Here is a 22744-nt window from a genome sequence, read left to right on the forward strand (position 1 = left end):
TCTCTCTCTCTCTCTCTCTGCCCCTCCCCTGCTCAATCTTTGTCTCTGTCTCTTTCAAAAATGAATAAATGTTAAAATTAAAAAAAAAATCCCAGTGTAAGGACACAAGTCTAAACGTCTAAACCAAACTGACTCCATATCAGGCTTTAAGTTTCCCCTCTAAACTAGAAGGCCCAAGTTCCAGCTTCCCGGAAACTATCAGGCAGTTACACATTGCCCAAGGCAGGAGAAACTACCCTTGCAACACCCAATCAGGAAAGGCCAGCGACCACCCTCCACATTACTGAGGGAGAGTCCTGTAGATAGAAACTATAGATAGGACCGTGTTACCTAATGTTAAAGTTAACCCATTAGTCCCGAACAAGACCCTAGGCTCGCTCTGTAATTGGTTGAATTTAAAGGTGCTCTAAACGTTGTAATTGGATCCCGCCAAAAGTAACGAATACTCTAGACAATGTGTATGGTTAAACCCGCTGTCAATGATGTTGAATAATTATGATTGGATCACTGTTCCCCTGCCACAACTTCTGTAACTCCCCCATCACAAACCCCATAAAAACCCTACTCTGCCTTTGCTCGGAGCTCTCAGCACGGATCCACTGCATTGGTGAAGTCTGGGAGCCCGAGCTTAAGCCCAAATAAATGCCCTTTGCTTTTGCATACGTGACTCGGACTCCTTGGTGGTCTTGGGATTTTGGGGAGATCGCGATCTGGGCATAACACCAGTATAAGTGCACCAGAGAGATTCAAACCCATGTTGTTCAAGAATTAACTGTAGGGGCACCTGGGTGGCTCAGTCAGTTTACCGTCAATCTCGGTTTCAGCTCAGGTCATGGTCTCATGGTTTGTGAGTTGGAGACCCACATCTGGCTCTGCACTGACCGCACGTAGTCGGCTTAGAATTCTTTCTCCCTCTCTCTCTGCCCCTCCCCTGTGCGCGCTCCCTCCCTCAAAGTAAATAAACTGAAGGGTTTTTTTTTTAAGCTTATTTATTAATTTTGAGACAAAGAGAGCTCACAGGGGAGGGGCAGAGAGAGAGGGAGAGAGTGAATCCCAAGGAGGTTCCACACTGTCAGGGTGGAGCTGTGGATGCCCGGCTTGAGCTCAGGAAAGGTGAGATCATGACCTGAGCGTAAACCAAGAGTCAGACGCAATGAGCCACCCAGGCAACACCAAATAAACTTAAAAAAAAAAAAACCTACTGTATGTCACGCTGTTGGGCGATAGCGGAATTAATCTTCCCTCCTGTAACATCGTTATAGCAGTACACGCTTCTAGCACTTAAAATCACTGTATAAATGTTTAACAGTTCTCCGTCACTAGAACACTAACTTCTGCAGAATAGAGATTGTGTCTGATTTCAGCACATCAAGGTCTGATAAAGTCGTTTGGCATTTAATAGGTGCTCAAATGAAGGTTTATTCAGGAAGGAAACATCTTCAATGGAAGCTAATAAATGCAAAGTAAAGCAAGGAACCTCGCGTACGGATAGTCGCCCTCTCCAACCAAAGGAAGGCAGAATAAAAGACAAAAACTCATGAGGCAGAAGAAAGGAATCAAGGATGGGAGAAAAGGAGGGCACCTCCTCCCTCCCACCGCCACGACAGTTTCCCTGGTAGATTCCAGGATAATTCAGGCGTGGCTGGGGTCACCACCGCGCCCCTTGGCGACCACCTCTTGGTCAGACCAGCCGGCGCGCTTACTTTCCCGCCTTATTAAGACCCAGAGATAGGAGTAGGTCCGCGCGAGGTGCGGGGCTTACGTCACGTCCGGCTCCGGACGCCGTACGGCTGGAAAGCGGAGCCCGAAGGCGGAGGGGCGGAGCTAAGAAAGCGCGCGTTCTGAAAGGGGGAGGGGCCGGGTTAAGGAGCGCCGCGTCACGTCCGGCAGACTTAGAGCCCGTGCGGAGGCGGTACGGCGCGCTTCGGTACTCAGCGGCTCGGGAACTTGTGCGTTCTACGAGGCTGCGGCGGAGCCTCTACATAGAAGGCGCAAGAGGTTGGCAGCTTCGATTGAAGCACGTTGAGCGGCGATAGCAGCTAGGAGTCATGAGCGACAGCGGCGAGCAGAATTACGGCGAGCGGGTACGTAGAGGTGGTGCAGGGGGCGGCTGAGTGGTCCCTGCTTGCTTCTCTTCCAGGCCCGTCGGCCTCAGCCCTGGAGACAGGAGATTTAGGTTCCGAAGTCTGAGGCAGGGAAGGAAGGGAGTTGGATCTAAAAAGCCCTTGCGGAGAGTGTCTTTAATCGTGAAGGAGGCCACCGGGCGGGTTACGTAGTTCCCTACCCGAGACGGCGGTTTTTTTCCGTTACAAGAGGGGGAAAGCTTAAAAATGGCCGCTGCGTCCCCTCGGTGTGGGGGGAGGGGAGCGGTATCTCATTTCGCCGTTGCTCTCCTGCGAAGCCTCGCTGCCGCCATCTTGGGCTGGCGGGCCGGGCGCGCTGCCAGAGGCACAAAATGGCGGAGGAGCCGCGCGTCCAAGGCGGGCCCGCGCCTCACTGTGCCGTGTGGGGCTGGAGAAAGAGAGGCAGCGTTCTTAGGGGGTTTTCGCCCGGCGTTTAGGTTAAGAAGGGATCGTCTTATGAACCCCGAAATGATGGAATCCAGGGTGTTCCTGGGACCTCTCAGGGTGGGGGAAACTAATCCGAGGTGGTCAAGGTCTGGGTCCGTTAGAGGCGGTTTCGCGCGCGCTTTGTGTTTGGTCTAAATGGAGTGTTTCTCTTCGATACCGAAAGCGCTTTCGAACGAAAAATCGTTATCGCAGTATCCAAATAGAGTATGCCCCGAGGCCACTGAGATTTTCTTGTTTTATGGAGTAGGTATTTTTCACGGGGTCATGTAGAAGAAACTGGCGGGCAACAACTTGTGGCGCCGTTATTTCCTTTGTTTTGAAGCCTTCTAATTCTGTGAAACACAAATTCTGTTGGTACACTTTTTTTTTTTTTTAAGGCTCCACCTCTGAAATGTGGAGTTGAGTGAAGGTTAACTGCAGGAGTAAGATCGATCGTTTCCGGGCTTAAAAAGCGTGTTGTAAAGCTTGATTGCGAGGCTGTGGGTACTAATAGTGCAGAAATAGAAAGCTTGCCAGAATCTTCGCATTCGAGGTTATGGAGAACTTCTTAGAAGAAGGAACTTGATTTTTTTTAACTTGGTAGAAATACGTGGGGTGCTTTTACAGTTTGTTAGGTTTCCTTTTCTCCTAGTGCCATCGTTAAGATCTCCGTAGCAGTCGTCGGGTAAATCTGTTCAAGCATCTTAGCACACTCCTATAAAAAGATTTGGGACCCTTCATTAGAAGGGCAGTTTTTGAAACTTCTATCTTAGCTCCTGGAACGATGTCGAAATTACTGTTTCATTTGGTCTGAAATAACCAGGTTAGACCACCTATTCAGAGTGTTAGCTTTTTATATTTTTCCCAAAGGCTTTTGATCCGCAACATCACCAGTGCGTGTACGACTATTTTTAAACTCTTGCTTTCATGTGATAAAGTTTGGATTGAGCGCACAAATAGTTAAAGCTGTGATTTCTGATTTCTACCAGGTGACTATACTGTTGAAACTTGTCCTGTGTATTTGGACTGGAAAGCAAGTCTTTGGTTTTCTAAAAAATTGTTGGTACTATTTGCGCTATTGAGAGAATACAAAATGGCTGGTATCTGGAAAAAAGCTCTCAGTTGAGCTTACATACCTTAAATAGTTACTTGTAGTCGTGTGCTTGTGAAGACGAAAATTGCCCAAAAGTAATAAATTGGGTTATTTTATATGCGGGAGGAAACAGTTGTTGGAAGTAGGTTCCTGGTCTGAGACCGACCATTCGAGAGTTTGTTATCCAAATAATTTGACATTTTTGAATTGGTAGGTTAGTTTTTTTCCTAGTAGTGAAACATTCTGGTTTTTCCACAATCTTGTTTATGTAGATTATTCACAAAATTTTTATGGAAGGAAAGTTATAAAATAATTTCAAGCTACATATTAGGAATTGATGCATTTCTTACATAAGCGTTTTGGATCCTGGAAGGGCTTCTAAACTTTGAAGTTGTGGAATACTTCCACATTGTCTTATTTGGCATTTATTTTGTGTGTAGATTGTTTTGCAGTTGGTGAATTGGAAACTGAAAAGATTAGAATAGACCTTAAAAAAAAAAACACGTTTGGATTCCTAAAGAATTCCTGGCAGAATCCTAAAGCTTAATGGAACAGAGTAGATATAATGCCTTAAAAATGATGAGGTATAATAGGTCTGACTGGCTAAAATTTCTTTTGACAGTGCTTGAAAGAATTGAAAAAGTTGCATTCAGGGTAATAATCTTGGACATGCCTGGTATGAATAGCTTCTCTGAAGCCTGAAAACTTAATTCCATTCTAGGCCCTCAAACATTTCAAACTGTTAATGTAAATCATTAATATAAGCCTAATCCGGACTGTTAATGTAGTCCCTTAAAATACAAATCTCTTTAGTTTGAGTGGAACCCCGCCCATCCCCAGACCGCCTCTTCATTTAGCTGTCCAGAATCCAGACACTCACTCCCATATCCCCAGCAGTATTCTAGAAGTATTTTTTCCCCACTCCTTTAGACTTAAGAAATTTCTTTCCTAAATAGACTGTAGGTGTGCAATAAATTGCCCTCAATTTGGTCATCCATAGAGTTTTACTTCTTGGGTGGATGAATATATTGACACTTAGAACTGTGGTTCAGTGTGTCTTTTTATCTTGTTTTAAATGCATAGTTAGGGTATGTTGTAAAATTTTTGTGGTTCATGTCACACTATTAGTTAGAGTAGACTTTACCTTTATTGTGAGATTTTTTTCATGTGATCGATTTAACTTAAAATCTATTTCTAGAGCTGACTTACATTGTAGCCAGACCAGGGCAAAATAAAATACATCTCCAAATTCAGTTCTCTTCCAGTACTTTCCAAAAGTTGCTGGTAAACATTTTTGGGGAGAGGGTTGACCAGCGCCTTTGCAAGCAAAAAGTGTTCGTAGCAGTTATGTCACAAAATGGACAATTAAGAACATGATCAAAGAGTTGATGGCAAATTTGTAGGTGCATAGTAATACTGGAGGAGGGTAATCTTTAAGACCAGGTAATGGTCACAGTATTTAGAGTATGCGATGATTGTGTGTTTGGTCTTGGCACTGGTTTAATGTTCTATCTTCCTAATGATTTCCACAAATAAGTCTCTACTTATTTCTATACTATACTTCAGTTTCCACAAATAAGTCTATACTTAAATTAAAAACCTAAGTAAGGAAACACTATTGTATGGACAGATGGTTTTAATTTCTTTCCTGCTGTGAAAGTTACAATAACAAGCAGTTCAAGAACATATTCTGGTAGACTATTGGCTATAGTTTTTGTAGAAATAATGTTTGCAGTGTAGGTACATTATCTTTAGTCTTATTCTTTATGGAGATGAATAAGCATCTGGATACCATCCCATCAAACTGCCTTTCAGCTTTCTGCAGTTTTTCTCTTCTGCTTAATCTTGAATCTGTAGTCTTTGTTTTTAGCCCCTAACTCTGAATTCTGATTTCCAAAAACTGAACCATCTGAATCTATTTCTTTCTAAAGAATTGGAGCCATTGCACCACATTTAATAAAGGATTTAATTAATGTTGAGTGGAGGGAAATAGTTTGCATTATTTCACTGTGAGTCTGGTTAGGTATGAGTCTCTTGAAGAAACCAGGTTGAATATTTTTCTTGGTTTTAACTAAGAATGTGTTAATGTGGATGTTGTTTGGAACTAGAAGGTGGCATTTTCAAACTGAAATTACAAGTGATAACAAGGTAAGTACTGTGCTCTTGTCAAAAGATTGAAGAGGAATTCAGATGGTGAGATGTTAACAATTAATAGCATTCGCCTTTCCCCTTTATCTCCAATAAAGCCCAAACCTAATTGAGAAATATTAACATTTTGATAGTTCACATTTTGCCCAAAAGAAGGACAGAACTGCAATTGTATTTTTTTGAGCCTCAGCATTCTGTTATGTTCAGTTTTCATAGGTAACTGTATCTTATTTTTTTAAAGGACATGGTGATTAGCGTTTAGGAATTTTAAGTGTTTTATCCAGTTCAGTTATGTTAACTGAGTTATGAGGTATGAGTTAACATCAAATTGTAGATACTGTTTTCATATAGCCTTGTTTTTAAGCAAGCCAAAAAAAGTTGTTTACTATAGCAAATTTTAGTTTTCAAATTCCAAAAAATCTTTTTGGATTGGTTATGGAGGTTATTTTCAGATTGCTACTTTGATTAACATAGGTGCCCAATACTGCAGCATGCATGAGGCCTCTTTTAGAGCCTGTATTATTGATGAGATGGGCTTAAAGCTGATTTAGGCAAGTCAGATTTTTTTTTTCTTCCAGAGAATATTCTCAGTCTTTTGAGGATTTTTCTCCACCCAACCCTCTGGTAGAGTTGCAGAAAAATAAAAACAGTATACTAGTACAGTGGGATCGACCAATTTTTCTTTGTCTCATCCCAATTTTTTAAATATTCCCTTGTTAGCAATCTACGGAATTTGTACATGTTTTTAATGTTACTTGAATTACAGTTGTAGTCCCTAGAATTGTTTTAAATTAACAAAAAATTGTGTTGATAGAAGTTTCTGCTTATTTCTAAGTGGGATCTCTTTACCAAATGGGCAATAACATTAGCCCAATAGTTGGTCGTCTGGTTTTATTAAAGTGGCCACTTGAGCTTAGTAGTTGAGTTAAAATAAACCTAATATTTACATAATCTAGCAGTGTGTTTTGATCTTTGAATATAAAAGGATGAAGATGGTTTGGAAGGGGTAATAAAATAAAAGCAGGAAGGCGTCCCTATTGAAAATTTTCAATATCTAGAGCTTTGGCCTCCATTCCAGTATCTCCTGCATCTAAGCCCTGTTTCTGTATGTTCTCTTTAGGAGGCCCTAAGAGGAAACCTGCTTGGGCATTCTGATTCCACGATTACATTTGTGCTGCCAGCCAACATATCCCATTACATTTTAGTGATGGATATTAAAAGGAAATCAATTACTGTGGACTCCCTTAAGTAAAAAGCTATTTAAAATTTTTCCTGGATTAAACAAATGATAATTGACTTTCAACAACAAAAATCTAGACTGAAAATTAAGCTTACTTTCTGAGGAAAGGCATCACAACACTTTCCACTATAGCCATGGTTGTCTTCATGCCCATATAAGATCTAAAGACTTTGCTTTCTCTTTTTTTTTTTTTAAGAAAGCTTTAGCCCCACTCACCCCAAAAGAAAATAAAACTAGTAAATTGTTGAGAAGTGAAAGATCATCAGGTGAAGTACAGGATAACGGAGAATTAGAGTGTTTTTGTGAGGCAGTATTTGTTTAGGTTTTGAACAGACCCTATTACACTTGATTGATCTGTTAAGTGATGCTGAGGGTTTTTTGTTGCTGTTTTTTCATGGTTTTTTTTTTTTAATTCAGGAGGTGAGCTGTGATTTTTTTCTCAATATTGCCACCTTAAAAGTATGATTTCTTATTTGGACTGCAAAAGATTTTAATACTTTGTTCGTTGAGGGGGAATTTACAGAAATTCTTTGAAAACCTCACTGTTGAATTCAAGTTTGTTTTCCTTCATAGCTACTTGGATATAGTAGTGGTTGACCTGATTTTGTCTTTTTATGGTTCTAGTGCTAAATTGAGTAGTCGGGACCATTCATATTCTAAAATCTCACTAGAGCAGCTTTCTAGGGGTGGGTTTTGAACAGTTTAGTCCAATTTGATTCCCTGACATTGTCTTCTACGGAGCTCTTTAAGTATGCAGTACAAAAATGTGTGACATTATATTTCCTTACCTTATCTATTATCTAGACAAGTCACAATTTGTAAACCTGTCCAACCCCCAACTTTGTCATCATTGTACAAATGAATTGTCCGTGCTTTCCTTTCCTGCACTTTTGTATTAATGTGTCACTTTTTGACTAGAGTTATGCTTTTGACACTTAACATTTTCTCTTGATGAATACAATAAGTAAGAAGTGTGAAATGTAATTAAAGTTCTTAAATGTCAGATGAACAGCAAATGTTCAGTTGCGCACTTCGCATTCAACTTAAGCATGATAAATCTATTTGAAGTAGACAATCGAGGTTGGTTACCTTATATATTTTAGAACCAACAGGAAGCGAGTTTTCAGGTTTTTGAGCTGCATATTCTAGGGTTTTTTTTTTTTTTAATCCAAAAAGAGGGATTTTTTTTTTTCTAGTTTCAGTTTTGGCACTGGATTTTATCCTGGAGTTTTAAAATATTCTTCATCCTGTTCTTTTTCTATTAAGGTTAATGTTGAAGAAGGAAAATGCGGAAGTCGTCATTTGACAAGTTTTATAAATGAGTATTTGAAGCTCAGGAATAAGTGAAGCTGAAATTTGAAAAAGTAAAAGAAAGAATGCATGCTAATTATCAGACCAGAAGTCCCACTTGTAGAATATTGAGCAATTTGTGTGAAGTGGGGAAGATGAAAGAAGTCAGAATTTGAAACGGAAGAATGAAGAAAAGAAATAAAAATGAAGTTAAGATAAGAAGTAATCTGGAATCAGAAAGCACTACGCTAAGTAATTACTAGTCTGTTTATGTGTCCCTGTATATTTTGCTAAACATGCATGCATTATTTGTTTAATAGAAGAAAATATATACAGGGCAAAGAAGTGCCTTCCAGGGGAAACGTTTAAATTAGGTAATTCTGATTTTAACTTCTTAGTCAAATGATTGAAATGCAATTAAAAAAAATAACCCTTTGTAGTCAAATAGGAGGCAGGAATGAGCTCTCCAGCATGGGTAACACAGTTGGCTTCATGTTGTCCCTCTAGATTTTTTTGTGTAACGCTGTTGGTCCTGGGCCATGAGTGAGTACCTCCAGAGTTGGGATTGGTGGTTTGTGCCACCTCCATGGACTCTTAAAATTCACTGACCCTTATCTTTTAGTACTAAGCACTGCGTAGTAGAATGTTTTCTAAGTTTGTCATAGTTTTCCCAAAGAACATCACCACGATGATTATAGAAGCAAACCAGTGAGTGAAGAGAATAGTTTCTTTTGACATTTATGAAAATACTTTCTTTCCAGATGGCATAGGGGGAAGCTATGACCAATTAGGCCCTAACTTTTAACATGCAGGTACTAAATTCATGAGGATGATTTTTAGTTCTTTTCTGTTTAATGCCTGTTCAGTTGAATGACTAGGATTACTGCTAAAAATCTGTTAGCTTCCCTGAGAATGAGGTGGGTCACACAAGTGAACAGAATCTCTAACTCAAAGTGGCAATAGTGGCAGGTGCTTTGTTCAGAAAACTGCTCTATTCCCTTTTCTCATTTTCTGCTATGATGTAAGAGGTATAGATTATGAAGTAAATTAATTTTGGTGCCTCACTTTCATCACTTAGAAAAATAAACCCTACAGGTCTGTCATTCCCCTTTCTGTGTATTTTTAGTTGAATAAAAGAATCCGATGGTTAGCATAACATACTTTCAGTTGGATCGGACAAGTAAACGTGTCAAGATGATACCCAGTGGTAGCTAACCAGTAGTTGTCTTCTGTTGGGAAAGCCAAGGATATCACTTCTCCTGAAATGAAGACAACCTAAAATTTTTGAGGGTTGTCAGATCTTCTATCTCTTGGAAAAAGTGGTTTTAAATGACATTTCTAAAGGGATAGATCTAGGATTTTAGGGCCAATTGACTGATTTTTTTGTGCTTTTTGTAATTATTTCTGCTTTGCAAGGGAAGAAAATTATTCCCAATTTATAGTAGTTTCCAGCATTTGCGTTACCCCAGTTATTAGTTTGTAAAAAAATTTTGCCGTGTATAAACTAATAACGTTAATGTTAATTTTGCGCTCTGAATTACTTACAGATTAGGCAGAGAGCAGAGGTAAAGCGATGTGAATTGTTTTATTTATGTTCAAGTCCATGAACTCCTGAAAGGTCCTTGGGGTTTAAAAGAGGAAAAACCTATTAATCATCTAAGTGGAAAGAAAGCAGTTTGGAATTTAATTATATGGCCTAAGCTGAATAAATGTATGGCAGAAATAAATGCTGATGCTTGTAGACCATCACATCCATTCAGGGTTTTCTTTTCTTCCCACTGTCCCCTTTCCCTTCCCCTTGACCAAGGCATCTTTGAGTCTGACAGTGCCTCCTCTCAGCCCTACTCTGGCTATTGGAGAAGTAAGAAGGAGACAGGTCTCTTATCCTGGGGCAGGTGGAGCAGAGAAAATGAGAGAGACAAGGTTTCAGGAAGATGATTTTGCCAAGAAAAATCAATAGGTGGGAAGCCGGAAACTTCTGAAATTGAGTAAATCAGTGAGACTTAGCATTGTAAATGTGTATGGTGCTTTTAAGAAATGTAGAAGATGAACTCCAGAGTTAATTAGAATAAGTTGTAGTTTAGGGACTTGTATAAAAATGCTGTGTAGGTTTACTATATACCTCTGTTTAAGAGCCACTGTTCAAAATCTAATTTACTGCATCCAGTTTCTAAAATAACGCAGGAGAAACCTAATGATTTGATGGTTCCAGATGGTTTCTACTTCCTTCATCTCTTTCAAAAGGTTTTTCTAAGATACTGCCATGCTCAGAGTAGGAAGATGTAGATTAAGGTATTTTGTTGAAAGGCTGAGTTAGTTTTTCTGACCTGTTTCCTTTAAGTTTTTTATTGTTGGAATATGACTAAGATCCAGTCTATGGAAAGGATTCCTTGAGCAAAAATTAAGGGAGTTTTTTTGGCTTTATTGTTACTTATGGTAATTTCAAGTTCATGATCCTTTTTCTTGAGGTATTGATGTCCAGAGTAGTGTTTTTTGGTAGGGTTTTAATGTGTTGACACTTAAACTTTTTTTAGCCCTAAGAGTGGACTTCAAGTTTTCCTTGTGTGGAGGCTTTCCCAGCTGGGTTTGCAGATTGGCCTGTGGATTAAAGTTTAAAATTAACTTTGTTTTTAGATTTGGCTAATAATTTTAGGTCTATTTTTTTCCCTCCACAAGCTAAAATTCCTTGAGTGTGTATTTCCAAAATAGCTAATGGCTGACATAACCATAAAGGGGTTTAAATTCTTGAAGAAGTATCCCTGACCAGAAAGGTAGGAGGAGGAGACATTGTTTAGGTGTTAGTCTAACCAAATGTCAGTGTAGAAGGAAAGACCTTTGCATTCTGCCTGGTGTTTCCCCTGTTCTGGTCTAAGAAATGATTGCTTACAAAATGTCTGCAAATAGCCAGTTAATTTTAGAGGCTGAGAGAAAATGCTCATGATTTTGTAGATCCTGCATCTTTGACCCCAGGTCTGCTAGAATTTCATGGGGAAGTTTAATTAAGGCTTATGACCTAGGCTAAAAGTACTATGTCTTCTCTGAGTGGACAGACTGGTAAAGCAGGTTAGAATAAGGCTTTTCTGTTAATGAAGCAAGAGGCTTAAAAAGAGGTCTTGACTTTCTACCCTTTATGTTTTGATTCTTAGGCTGATGGATTTGTTAACTACTTGATTGGTAATCTTTTAACTCTCATTGTGAGTTATTTGAGCATATTCTCCTCTTTCTTTCCAAGGTAAATTGTTTTCTTGAGGTTTCCATTAAAAGCTACATAATTCTATGAAGTAATTTTTCTAGCATTGGGATAAGTGAAGGCAGTTCATTCAAGGTGTCTCAATTTCTGTCTTTGCTTCTAGATTAGTTTTTAGTTTCTTGCATGTGTTAAAGATGTCAGAAACCACATCACTGTTTTTGAGAACTTCTTTGTCCAAGGAGAGGAGGGAGGTGGAGTGTGCTTTTAAATGTCTCAGTGTGCAGAATATTTGCCAGAGAACACCAAGAGATTGTTAATTGGGGTCCCCTAAGCTGCAGTACACCCTTTAACCATTCTTTGTTAAAAGTAGCTGTTCTCATTTAAAAAGAGTATCATTATTTTCCTTGACTCTCTTTACAGTCACTCATGGGGGGAGGAGAGGAGGCTGTCACAGTCCATGTCCCTTTTATGTTTTAATAATGACTGAAATCTTTTTGGGGAGTTATTAGAGTTGTTTCAGGACTAACGACCAGAACTTGTATTACTGGCATAGTTACTCTTTCCTGTTCTAAACTTCACACGCAGTTACTTCTGTATTACATATAATTTTTTTTCCCATTATGCTGTAGATTACAACATGTTCCAAAAAGTTTTGAACTGTAATTTAATCCTCTTTTATCCTTTCAAGAATGGCCAGAATATTCTGAAAGTATATCACACAGGGAGGTCTCCTATGAACATTTTATCCAGTAGCTTCAATATTGGTTATTACCCCTGTAGTAATGTTGGTTCCTCTTGAGTCTGGCCATTTCTGCTCTATCTTGGGTGGAAAACCTCACCAGACTTGATGCCTTTTAATTTGCATTAAGTTGGATAACCTAAATAAAATAAGGGTTGTCTTGCTTGCAGCAGCTAACCTTAGCTAGCTATTAGACTGAGTGGTTTTGTTCTCTCTTCTAAATCCGCTGTTTTTGCTTTGGTGCTTTGGCAGAACATTTCCTTGGTACAATTATTTTATATGTTTGCTTTTTCTGATGAGTTGACCATGCTTTCACTCATTGATGAACTAGTTGCCTTTAGAGCTCTTCCTTACTGTGCTACCTAACTACCAGCTAGTCTAGTTGTGATTGGGAACACTATGGCTATACAGTATATACTTAGACTATGGTTTTTTCACCTACAATTCTGAACTCTCCCTTCCTGAGCTTAGATAGGAGCCCCTGATTTAATCTGTTCTGGATTTACTGTGTCCTTTGTGTAACTTTGCTAGCTACTTACTCCCTGATCCCCATCAGTTTGCCCTGGTTCATCTCCATTTAGCTGAGGAGTCTCTAGATCTCTGCCACTCTCTACTCTTCATTCTGCACAGTTCACTGCCTTTTCTGCTGTGGCTCCATCTGGTTACTTACTTTGAGATTCTTAAGGGCCTCTCAACCATGATTAGGTGGAATTAGAGTCTAGCGTACTTTAAGCTGGTCCTTTGTACTAGGTTTCTGCCTTTTGCTAGGACTTGAAACTGATCGTCCTTGTCTCTTTTCCCACTCAGTAAATGTAACTTGAGAAGTTGAGGTCTTATGAAAAAAATCAAAAGCATTTTAAAAGTAAGTTTTATGAATTTCATAGGGTTTTGTTTTATTGATGGCAACTTGATTGAAATAGGTATAAGGTATAGGTGTCATAGTTAATAAGTTTCTTTCTCACCCTAGTCTTTATGGAGTAACAATCCCAAAACACAGTCCTTGGACAGTTCCCTTAACTGCTTGGCTTTGGCACCCCTTTCTGAAGAGAGAGGGGTCAGTTAAGTCTTACTTATCTTTGCTCCAGGAAAGGTGGAAGTTCAAGTTAATTGGCTTATGTCAGTTGGAGCAATGTAAATATACCAGGTATATTCAGTTCCTGCCCTTACCTATGTTTTCTTATCTTGGAAGGGGATTGCTTTCCCTCACCATTTATCTCACAGCAGCTTATTTGTTTTTAAAGTTGCCCAGAAAGTATACAAATTAAACTTTTGACATCTACGTGTAGGAATCCCGTTCTGCTTCCAGAAGTGGAAGTGCTCATGGATCTGGGAAATCTGCAAGGCATACCCCTGCAAGGTCTCGCTCCAAGGAAGATTCCAGGCGTTCCAGATCAAAGTCCAGGTCCAGATCTGAATCTAGGTAAGAAAGACTGTCTTGGGATTTTCTTCTGTTACTCTTAGCTTTGAAATTGGTGTGTGCTTTGTAAACTAGGAAGATAGAGAGGGTTAGATCATTTGTTGGCTTATTTAATATTGGTACTAGTAATGAACTTATGAATAAGTTCTGGGATAGAAGACTAAGTGGTTAAGAGCCTGGGCTTTTGGCGTTAGGGTTCAACTCTTACCTCTGTTTTTTCTGGCTTGGGCAGATTACTTAACCTTTTTCCACCTTAGCTTCCTTATCTTTAAAAGGCGAGTTAGTAATAGTGCCAGTTCTTGAGAATTGTGAGGATTCACTAGGAGTTAAAGTATGACAGACTGCAGGACATTGGCTTTCATAACTGCAATTCTTGATAAGTAGGTGTAGTCTAATATTATATATATGTGCATAAAACAAAAATACTTTGTTTAACACAGTGCCCTTTTTTTTTTTTTTTTTCCCTAAATGTTGGTCAAGAGTAGGCTATACGTCCTTGTTTGCCCAGGACAGCCCCAGTTTATGCCTAATTGTCAGGCATACTTAACTGCACCTCTTCTCTCTTACAATGTGTCCTGTCTGGTTTAGATGACAGTTCATATGATCACTCCAGTTAGGAGCAATTGATTGGTTTTAAAACACTGCTGGAGAAAACTTATGGTGATGGTGATTTTATCTTAAGTGAATGGTGGGCATAATGGGAGAAGCTGAAAAATACAGGGTGGTATTCTGAGGGGGAAGGTGGGCACAAATTAAGCTAGTGTGAAGTGCTGCATGTTTTACGATTGTCCAGGTTTTTTTGAGTATGTTAACTGATACTGAGTATGTAATTTTGATCTCCTTAATTATTTTAAGAAATGGAAGAGAGCTAGTAGTGGGTTTTGGAGCTCTTCCTAGTAGAGTTGAGATGACTGTAGATACAGCAGAAAAGTCTTGATTCTAGGTCTGGTTTATGTTCCGCCTTTTGGACTTTAACCCTAGAGTAGAATATTAGAAGAAATGAAAGCTATATCTTATTGTCAGCTAATTAGTTACAATCTTGAAACCTTTGTCTTAACAGGTCTAGATCCAGAAGAAGCTCACGAAGGCATTACACAAGATCAAGATCCCGGTCCCGCTCTCATAGACGATCCCGTAGCAGGTCCTACAGCCGAGATTATCGAAGACGGCATAGCCACAGTCATTCTCCCATGTCTACTCGCAGGCGTCATGTTGGGAATCGGGTAAGTGAAAAAAAAATGTTGTTAAAGCAATGGACTTTGGCTCTTTTGTTTTGAAATTAGAACTGATTATATTTGACACCGGACTCTTAGCAGTAATACAGGAGTTCTTTCGAGGTCTCTTTAAAAGGTATTTTTCTATGATTGGGCTGTCGGTCACATGTAAGCAAAGTATTAATGATGGTATAACTCAGCTCATCAAATATAAAATAGCCATTTTGTATTACTGTTAAAATATGTTAAGTTTATAACGTCTATGTACTGTACTAATATTCCTGAAGTTTTCTGGCTTAGTTTTAATACTCTTTTTAGAACACTCTCCTGGTTTTTCCATTTAATTTTAAGAAAGTTTATTTTGGGTACTAAGGCTTATCTTCCCTGACTTTTTTCCCTCTGGCTTAGAGAGATAATGCTATTCTAATTCTTACGTGTGGAATAAATCTCAGAAGATGAATCTCTTGGGCAAATTGCCTTTTAATCTCCCCTCACAAAAATTGCCAGTTTGGTATTCACTAGTAGAAGTCTCTGTTTCCCTCCCCCACCCCCACTTCCCCTGCCTTGTTTAATTCTGAGGTTGAAGTAGTTTTTGCAGTCATTTCTGCTCATTCTTAATGCTTGTGACTATTGGTATAATATACTACTTTTAAATTTTAGTTAATCCCTACTTTCATTGTTGTTGGCATTTTTTAGCTTCGGTTTATGATAAGTTTTAAAGTTTAAAATTAATTTTTCCATTTCTAGGCAAACCCTGATCCCAACTGTTGTCTTGGAGTGTTTGGATTGAGCTTGTACACTACAGAAAGAGATCTGAGAGAAGTGTTCTCTAAATATGGGCCCATTGCAGATGTGTCTATTGTATATGACCAGCAGTCTAGACGGTCAAGAGGATTTGCCTTCGTATATTTTGAAAATGTAGATGATGCCAAGGAAGTAAGTAAAAGTCCTGTTAACTTCCAACTACTAATGAATTTGGATAATTTTTGCTTTTACGTTGTAAATAGGGTATATTTATAAAAGTATGTTTTATTATTGGATAGTTTGTGGCTTACTTGTACATAATAACTTTCAATGTATCTTTGAAAGGCAAAGGAGCGTGCCAATGGAATGGAACTTGATGGACGTAGGATCAGAGTTGATTTCTCTATAACAAAAAGACCACATACCCCAACACCAGGAATTTACATGGGAAGACCTACTTAGTAAGTTTAAGATTGATGGCTGAGTACATTTTCTCTTAACTACATTTACTGTGGGAAATCTTTGGGTTTCATCCAGTCCCGTCACAGTGTAAATCATTTTTCCTGTGTTAAGTTTATTTCTTGATTTTGAGAGTGCAGGGAGAGAATTCCAAGCAGGCTCCATGCTGTGAGCACAGAGCCTACCCCACAAATGGTGAGATCATGACCTGAGCCAAAATTAAGAGTCATCCAGGCACCCCATCCTATGTGTTGTGTTTTGTTTTAACTAGCTAAAACTGTATTCAGTAGGAACATTGTGTTTGTGCTGCACACTGTGAGAGATGACATCCTACCATATCATACACAAATGCCATATGTCTCTGGCTTTGGTAATGTTCTTGATTGGACCATTTTTTCCCATAAGGAAATCTTAATCTATGTGAAGTCAGGTTTGTAACAAATCCTATTCAAGTGCATTTTTTAGTTTTATTTCATTAAAAAGTGGAAAACACAAGACTTCCAAGTTTTTGCATTGGACCGTGATAGGCTGTTTTTGTCCTTTGTCGTCATCCTCATCAGTGTTTAAATTGATAAAAATCTTGTCTCCCCCCCCTTTTTAAAATTATAATTTGTTTTAAATTTCCCCTCCTAAAGCCACATTCTCCAAGTAATGATTTTATTTTCCCTTCCTCTAGGGAAATTATGGGCTTATTATATTAGCAAATGACACTTAGTTGAAAGTGAGTTAGCAGAATTGGTATCCTTTAACCAAAAGATTCTTGAAATGTATTTATGTGCAATGTTATAAGGGCAGAGAAAGGACAGTGTTTATCCAGTATCAGTGAAAATTTACATAGGAATACTACTTTTCTAGTTAACTTCTTTGTTAGAAAAGGTCTAAGAATTAAAAATTAGAGAATTAGTAGATAATCATTTTTGCCCAATAGAACAGAGTAAAGAGGTTATACTTAAAGCAGTTTGCCCAGTTATATTCTTAGAGCTCAGCTTGTGGCTCCCAAGACCCAATAAGCCATGCTGCCGCTAATGTCTGAACAGTTTAAAACCATAAAAGTCATGTAGGAGGATAGGGAAGACCATGTATTTTATGACACTGTATCATTTATTCATAGTGGCAGCTCACGCCGTCGGGATTACTATGACAGAGGATACGATCGAGGCTATGATGACCGAGACTACTATAGCAGATCATACAGGTAAGTTTACCATAATATGAGGTTTAAGTTGTTAAAATTTTGAAGGAAATACCTCTCTTCTCCTGAATAATTTAAGGTAGCACTATACCTAAATTTTAGTGTTTGATAAAATCATTTTTTATACTAAAATCTAGGGCTAGAGTTTAAACTAGATTTTTAGGTTCTGTGTCTTGTTAATTTAACTTCTGTATTTTTAAGGGTCAAGTTGTAAACCAACTGAAATCCCTGGTTTGAACATGACAAATACAATCAAAATTCTAGACCATATTTTAGTTTTTTCATTTTTTGCGCTTGTTTTGTTTTTTAAAATAAGTTCCACATGCTGCATTTTTAAAGTCCTTGCTTTAGAAAGGTGGGGTTTATTTGTTGGTTGGTGGTGGTTTGTTTGTTTGGTGTCTCTAATGTATCATGCACTGGAGAGACATGGAAACCTAAGTCTTAGAAGAATCCAAAGAAGTAACTACTGAAGAACAATAATTTAGTGTAACAGTGGTTGGGGTATACTTTGAAAGAGACTGCACAAACTGAGGAGAGACAGAGAAGGGGGAGAGAGAATCCCTGGATTCTTTGATAGTGTGGAGACTGATGCAGAGCTCAAGCTCAAAAACTGAGATTATGATCTTAGCTGAAACCAATAGTCAGACGTGTAACTGACTGAGCCACTCAGGCACCCCTGGAGTGGTGGTGGTGGCATTTTAGGTTTTTTTTGGTTTTTAAATTTATTTTGAGAGTGAGCAAGCATGAGCAGGGGAGAGGCCAAAAGAGAATCCCAAGCAGGCTCTGCACTGTCAGCCCAGAGTCCAGTGTGGGGGGCTTAATCCCAGGAACCATGAAATCACAACCCGAGCCCAGATAAGGGTCAGATGCTTAACTGACTGAGACACACAAGAGCCTCCCCTCCCCCCCNCCCCCCCCCCCCCCCCCCCCCCCCCCCCCCCGTTTATTTTTAAAAATTGATAAATTTTTTTAGGAGGTTAAGGAAAGATCATATTGAAAGTACTTTTGAGGATAAAAATGGAGTAAAATTCTTCAGTTTAGCAGGTAATTTAGAACCCTGTATTGCTTGTGAAAATGGAAATTGTGCAAGGATACTTTATTGGGTGTGGTATTGAAGTGAATTTTTTTTCTTTAAAGTAGTTGTGTGGAAGTGAGTCCTTCAGTGTGTAATTGTCCAGCATTTTATCCCTGACAAAAACTTTTTTTGCAAGAATGTTTTAGTCTTAAATGGCACTTTTATTTATTTCTAGCTTATTTTGAGAGTGTGCGCCAAGTCAGGGAGGGGCACAGTCTCAAGCATGTTTGCTCTGCATTGTCTGTGCAGTGCCAGACACCCATGAACTAAGATTGTGACCTGAGCTGAAGTCTGAGGGTTAATCGACTGAGCCACCTAGGCACCCAATTATATGGCACTTTAAGGGATTGATTGCAGAGGCTAGGAGGGTTAAGGTTTTAGGTTTGGTTTTTTTGGTGTTTTTTTTACGTTCAGATGAGCATTTACTTTAGAAACGTTCTTTGTTCTGATACTCCATTTAGCCACCAGAGAGAGCTCTATGTCAGTTTGTAAAAAGGGTGGCAAATGTAGCCCTTTTAATTACTTTACTTCCAGAAAACTAGCTTTCACTTCTCTGTGTGAATTCTAACTTTAACTACATTAGTATACCAGTTTTAAACCTTAAAAAATTAATGTGTGTTGCTTTTCTGCCTTCACAGAGGAGGTGGTGGAGGAGGAGGAGGATGGAGAGCTGCTCAGGACCGGGATCAGATTTACAGGTATGGTAGGAGAGGATTTTAAATCTACATAACAGTAGGATGCCTCGCATAAAAGACTTGATTACTGTTATTTTGGTGATTAAGTGTAAGTTGCGTCACACAAATTAGGTTACATGAATATAAATTGTAATTGAAACCATTGACTGTGTGTATATGGCTTCATTTGTGTGTTTACAGAAACGAGTTGGGCTTATAATAGGTAACTCAGTGGTACCATTTTGTACCTTAATGAGAGAGAGCTTAAATTAAGGGTATATAGTATTTTTCATCTCTTTATTCCTATATCTTCTTGTACTATTTCATTTTTGTTAGCTTTTAATGACTATCAGGATAAGCAAGTGAATATTCAAGTTAACCTGTCTTAGACAAAACAACCACTTTGAAGCACTAGTAAGATTTGTTTGGGGTGTTAGTTCATGAAGGTGTGGTTCCAAATAGTGGTTTTATTATCAGGACTAAAACGGACTTTGAAATACTGTGACTGTTGAAATTTGTATATGTCCTCTAGTCTAACTTAAAAGTCTGTGGAGTGAGTCTTAGACGGTCTTGACATTTGTTTACAGAAGGCGGTCACCTTCTCCTTACTATAGTCGTGGAGGATACCGGTCACGTTCTAGGTCTCGATCATACTCCCCTCGTAAGTTTTTTATTTGATTATTTATTTAAGTATTAGAAAAGTATGGCTTGATTTATCAAACCACAGCAGATAATGGATTAATTCAAGAAGTAGTTTTATCTATATAATCTCTTCTGCCCCTCGGTTTTTGTGTGAGGGTCCAAAAAAGTATATGCAAACAATCCTTGGAATCCCATTCTTATTACTAATTTTAAAAAGTAAACGTATATTCTGGTCACCATTTGTAGCTTTTCTGTTTAGGTGTGTTTGCAAGTTTTGTATCGCGAGGAAACATTTGAGTAACTTTAAAACCTTAGCTCTTGGGTTGAGTTTGACTTTCCAGCTATTTTTGTTAACATTGGTTTTTTAATTTCTAGTGTAATTCTTGTATGAAAGAGTTTCTCTAGTTTTCCTGGAGAGAATCTGGTACATAGAATTTTCTAATGGCACAATAGTCTAAAAGTCTCAACATTAAAGTATGCTTGGTAAATGTGCTTTGTTACTGAGACACTATTATTTCTTCCTAGGTCGCTATTAAAGCATGAAGTTGAAGACTTTCTGAAATCTGCCCTAGAGTTGGGATATTGTTTGTGGACAATATTTTTATTGTCTCCTGTTTAAAAAGTGAACAGTGCCTAGTGAAGTTAGGTGACTTTTACACCTTTTATGATGACTACTTTTGGTGGAGTTGAAATGCTGTTTTCATTCTGCATTTGTGTAGTTCGGTGCTTTGTTCAAAGTTAAGTGTTTTCAGAAAAGTATGTTTTGCATGTATTTTTTTACAGTCTAAATTTTGACTGCTGAGAAGTTTCTATTGTACAAAACTTCATTTAAAAGGTTTTTCTACTGAATCCAGGGTATTCTGAAGATCGAAGCCTGTGTGTAAAATGCTACCATATGGTAAAAAGCAACAATAAAGTTTGATTTTTACTTTTTTTTCCTAACATTAATGCTTAGCAGAACTATTCAGATTAGGTTGTCAGTAGTAAATTTCAAGACAAAAATACCCATTTTCCTCCAATCCATGAAACATACTATACTTAATATACCTGCAACTAAGTGTTAAAAATTATGCTCTGTAACCCTGTACTGCTAGTATTAGAACTAAAGAACTTTCAATACAGCAAATGCTTAATGCTTCTATAAATGTGGATTTGTCAGCCTTTATGTAATCTGTATTATATAAAGCAGGGAATAAGAAAAGAGGTACACAATGTATGCCTTTAAAAGGCTATTAAAGCTGTTACAAGGGGATAATGGTATTTCAACTAGTTATCAGCAAATGACAATACATTCCACCACAAATGTACTCTTGTTCTTCTAGCTTTTAGACTATGGAAAAAACTGAGTGTTTGAGAGTTCTGGAAAAGAGAAGGGAACACTACACCTGTGTTGTGGATGAACTGAAGACTGCCTGTTCATTTTTTAAATATTAATTTCAGGTCCTTTGCTTACCAAAGGAAGCCCAATTTCACTCAAATGTTTTGAGAACTGTGTTTAAATAAATGCAAATGAAAAGAGTAAAAGGCTGGTACAACTCAGTTTACAGAAAAGATTTTGTTTCAACCTTGTCACAACTAGAGGGTATTTTAAAATAGTGTTTAGTCCCTAGTACAGCATTCCTTGGGCTAAAATGTATTCTTTTAGTAGTTGTACATTCCTGGAAAACTTATTTAAGAGGGCAGTAGCTCCACGAGTCGTCGTCTTCCTATGAGTGGTGTTAATATTAAATCTAGTCTCCACACTTGTCCTGAGGGTGGCAAATTCAAGGGAAACTGGTAATTATGTCTCCGGTGCTTTGTAAAGCACTTTACATATATTTCTTTAGTCTGTAGCAGTTATCAGAGATAACTTACCTTAAACAGCTACTAAAATGACAATGCCAAGATCTGAATGTGCGCAGATCTCCGTCCTCAGTCTGTACTCTTAATCATGATGCCATTCTGCTGCGAGTTTGGGTAACCGATGATTCAGTATACTGGTATTGGTGATATGGGGGCCTGGATGCCTCAGTTGGTAGAACATGTGACTCCTGATCTCAGGGTTGTGAGTTCAAGCTCCATGTTGGGCATGGATCCTACTTAAAAACTATATATAGGTAGTGGCATATAAGCAATATTTGCAGGCCTTAATTTGTTACATAGGGTGCTGTCTCACATGTATACCTCTCTTATACTTTGGGAACTGTTGAATGCATAAAATACTACCTCTGCATGTTTATGGGTTGGTTTTTTTTTTTATTTGAGAGAGAGGAGGACAGAGTTTGAGCGGGTAAGGGGCAGAGAGAAGAGAGACAGAATCTGGAGCAGGCTCCAGGTTGTGAGCTGACAGCATAGAGCCCAATGTCGGGCTTAAACTCAGGAACACCACAAGATCAGGACTCTGAGTTGTAGGCGGACACTCCCAACTAAGCATCTGGCACTGACTTTGCACCTCTTACATTATTTCAAATCTATTCTCAACTAGTTTCGGACTAAGAATTGGCCCGTAGTGATAGAACGTATATGAAGAAATATGCATGGTGCCACTTGGTGCTGTCTTGCTTAGGGTCAAAGGGTAGGTAGGCCAGCACCAGAACCGTGGGTGTGAGAACAGTGGGTATCTGTAGGTCTCACTGACTGAGCTGCCCTCCTCAAACTCTTACCTCTTGTTCCAGGATGTGGGGTAAGAAATACAAAGGTTTCCCAGCGCTCTAATTGTCTAGAGCACCTGTGGAAAGCAACCAGGCCTAATTGATGCATCCCAGAAGGTGTTAACTTGCAATTAATTCATGTAAGCCACCCATTATCTTCCAGTAAAGTGCTTTTTAAAGCTAGTGATCAGTTGGACCTTTGGTTCTGGAAGCATTTTGACTATTATAAATTGCTACCAGGAGTAGCAGGAGGCAACAGACTCAAGAAAATTTAGAACTTACCATGTTTAATGGGCTAAAGAGTGAAGACTCCTTTCCTATTCTGGGATAGGAAACACATAGTTTATTCTCCATGTGCTATAACCGTGGTCACCTTGTGGGTCTCTTGGGTTAACTGCTGCTATATACCAGTTTAAAGACAAAGTCCCAGAACCATAGAAGAGATACT

General features: G+C 38.7%; 1 protein-coding gene across 2 annotated transcripts; it reads left to right on the forward strand.

Moving 5' to 3' along the window:
- The first annotated feature begins 1890 nt into the window (after nt 1–1890).
- Nucleotides 1891–20608, forward strand: TRA2B (transformer 2 beta homolog). 2 transcript variants are annotated; one of them, XM_077754427.1, is made up of 9 exons: nt 1891–2084; nt 13536–13669; nt 14727–14889; nt 15628–15816; nt 15970–16085; nt 17195–17278; nt 18989–19048; nt 19612–19685; nt 20192–20608. In XM_077754427.1, exons 1-9 carry the CDS (start codon nt 2049–2051, stop codon nt 20200–20202), a joined length of 867 nt encoding a protein of 288 aa, XP_077610553.1. In that variant the 5' UTR covers nt 1891–2048; the 3' UTR covers nt 20203–20608. The 2 variants fall into 2 exon arrangements, with proteins under 2 accessions (XP_077610553.1, XP_077610554.1); XM_077754428.1 differs by lacking the exon at nt 13536–13669.
- The last annotated feature ends 2136 nt before the right edge of the window (nt 20609–22744 follow it).

This window comes from Crocuta crocuta, unplaced genomic scaffold (genome assembly GCF_008692635.1).
Source record: "Crocuta crocuta isolate KB4526 unplaced genomic scaffold, BGI_CrCroc_1.0 scaffold70, whole genome shotgun sequence".
In the NCBI taxonomy this organism is placed as follows: Eukaryota; Metazoa; Chordata; class Mammalia; order Carnivora; family Hyaenidae; genus Crocuta; species Crocuta crocuta.

Bases quoted from the DNA above. Each gene is read 5' to 3' on its own strand.
- TRA2B (XM_077754427.1), top strand. From the start codon at position 2,049: ATGAGCGACAGCGGCGAGCAGAATTACGGCGAGCGG. The intron at 14,890-15,627 runs GTAAGTGAAAAA...TTCCATTTCTAG, and splicing joins GGCGTCATGTTGGGAATCGG to GCAAACCCTGATCCCAACTG. The intron at 19,049-19,611 runs GTATGGTAGGAG...ATTTGTTTACAG, and splicing joins GACCGGGATCAGATTTACAG to AAGGCGGTCACCTTCTCCTT.